Genomic DNA, 2618 nt, shown 5'->3' on the forward strand with positions numbered 1-2618 from the left:
GGAGTCACAGCTGGCGGAGATCAGGAGTGACCTGGAGCGGCAGAACCAGGAGTACCAGGTGCTGCTGGACGTGCGGGCCCGGCTGGAGTGTGAGATCAACACGTACCGTGGGCTGCTGGACAGCGAGGACTCCAAGTGAGTAGGGAGAGAAGGGATCCTGGGAAAATGTGTGGTGGGTCTACAAGACACTGGGCATGCCCACGTTGGCCATGTTTTCAGTTCATCAAAGAGCACACATTCATGGAGTGTCTCCTTTGTGATAGTTAGGCAAATGTGAAAGCTCAAAGGTGAAAGGCAGTCATTTCCTGCCTCAGGGAGCTAACAGTGGAGGGGTGGTGGTAGAAACTGTTACAGTAGCAGCTGTTGGGTAAGGGAGATTGTTGAGTTCTGTGAGATCTCAAGAGCATTAGATAACAATTGTCCCCCTCTGCACATGGCAGAGAGGGAGAGAGGTTTGGTAACAATCAAAGTTGATTGCAACGAACTTCAACCACTGAGAAATCAGATGTATCTCGTAAAGTACCTCAGCACTCTTGCCAGTCTTCTCCCCAACCCATTCTAAATATTTGTGTTCTTCCAGGCTCCCCTGCAACCCATGTGCCACCACCAATGCTAGTAGCATCTCCTGTAGGTCCTCCGCTCAAAATCGTTGCTGTTAATTCAAAAACCTGCCTTCTCTTTGAAGACGACAATGAAGCCTAGAACAAGCACAGGAAAGATCCCCAGGTCCTGCCTTGGCTGCAGCTCAGTTACCATTTAGATACCTTGTCAAGCCAGCTCTGAAATTTCTACCCATGGAAATGCTCTCCACGAGCCAAGACACACCTCATCTGCTTCCGATGTTTGGAAAACTCCCTCCGGCTGAAGGTCAAGTCTCTGCCTCTGAAGACAGTCCAGCAATCTGAGCTCCAGGTTTTACTTTAGGGTGTTTCCTCTAGGTATTGTGTTTCTTGCTTCCTGCTTTCCTAGCTTCTTTGATATTCTCTGGAATGCAAGGAGGCTACTTCATTTACTTCCCAATAAACTTTATTTCTCTGGCATAGTAAATGTGTTTCTCATACATATGCGTGCATTGTAAAGTACTTGTTATGGCTGTTTCATAAGAATAACCCTTCATTAGGAGGATGAAATGAGTTCAGTAACTGTCCTAGTCATATGCTCCACTGGTAAATACAGAGGGAGAGAGAAGGTTGTCCTCCTGGGAGGCTCCCACCCAGGAAGACTATGCAGAAAAACTGGCTTTTAAAACTCATGCTTTTTTTTTTTTTCTTTTCTGGCCATGGCTGCAATTGTGAGCATCCTCCCCAAACCTTACACCTCTCTCCCACTCTCATCCCCATCACTCTGGAATTCTCTGTTTACATTTCTCTCTAACTGTGAAGACTAGCTCCTGTGGAGACTGTTCAAGAGGAGCTCTCCTCTCGTCTCAGCCTCTTGGCTGCACACGTGTCGCCAGTGGAGATGCCTACTCTTTCTAGAATGTACCTACAACGATTTCCATCACCCCGCACATTCTGGGTCCTCTTGTTAGATCTCTGTTTGTTCTGTCTTCTGATTAGCCTGCCTTCCTCTTTCTGTCTCAAGTGGAGGAAATGCCTGGATTTGTGAGCCTGCGTTTCTCCTTCTACATCTCTGCTCATGGAGAACTCACACCTCTATGCTGACAACTCCAAAATCTTGCACCTCAGCTTGAGTTCCAAGTCTTCACACATAGGACAGTTTCACTTGGTATCAAGTCATCACATCTCATTTAATTGGACGACAACTTGTCTTTGCCAAACTGGTGCATCTTGTTACCCACTTGTTATACTCAACACTTTGTAATCTAAGGACCCTTTAATGCAGACGGGTGTATCTCTTTACCTCCCTCTCTTCAAAGTTATTCTTTCCACTAGCTCTTTGCTCATATCTGGAATGTTCTTCCATAACCTTGTTATCATTTCATTGCCTATCATTTCAAGAAAGGCCAGTGTTCATTAAGTCTCCCTACAACAAACATGAATCCTACCCCACCCTCACTTGCCTCCTCTCTGAATATTCAACACTTTCAATTCTATTGGCCACTGTCTCAATGATTCATTCATTTTGATGCTGACTGACACAGCCCCCAACAACCATCTGTTGTGTAGTACTATGTGTGGTACTGCAGACACACAAATAAGTGAACCCCAATCCTAGACCCCAGTGTGTTAATAGTCTAGAGTGGGGAAGACAAAGAGACAAACATCATACAGACAAATATAAGTGTGGCTCCATAGTTCAAAAAGATACCTGCACTCCAATGGATACTGCAACACTATTTTTCAATAGCAAACTAAATGTCCATCAACAGAGGAATGGATAAAAAGATGTGTTACATATGTACAATGGAATATTACTCAGTCACAAAAATGATAGAAACTGTGTCATTTGCAGAGACATGGATGGACCAAGAGAATGTCATTCAGAGTGAAATAAGTCAGGAAGTGAAAAACAAATATCATATATTAACACTTATATGTGGAATATAGAAAAATGGTATAGATTAACTTGTTTGCAAAGTAGAAATAAAGACAGAGACATAGAGAACAAATGTATGGATACCAAAGGGGGAAGGGGATGGGTGAGATGAATTGGGA

General features: G+C 44.2%; 1 protein-coding gene across 1 annotated transcript in view; it reads left to right on the forward strand.

The window, feature by feature from the left end:
* The window catches only part of LOC104990801 (keratin, type I microfibrillar 48 kDa, component 8C-1-like), a 4095-nt gene extending 3436 nt beyond the window's left edge, over positions 1–659 (forward strand). Inside the window, exons 6-7 of the mRNA XM_010843119.1 lie at positions 5–135; positions 581–659. Coding sequence (XP_010841421.1) covers positions 5–135; positions 581–659 — 210 coding nt within the window. The remainder of the gene's footprint in view (positions 1–4; positions 136–580) is intronic.
* The last annotated feature ends 1959 nt before the right edge of the window (positions 660–2618 follow it).

Source organism: Bison bison, unplaced genomic scaffold (assembly GCF_000754665.1).
Source record: "Bison bison bison isolate TAMUID 2011002044 unplaced genomic scaffold, Bison_UMD1.0 scf7180017864180, whole genome shotgun sequence".
Taxonomy (NCBI): Eukaryota; Metazoa; Chordata; class Mammalia; order Artiodactyla; family Bovidae; genus Bison; species Bison bison.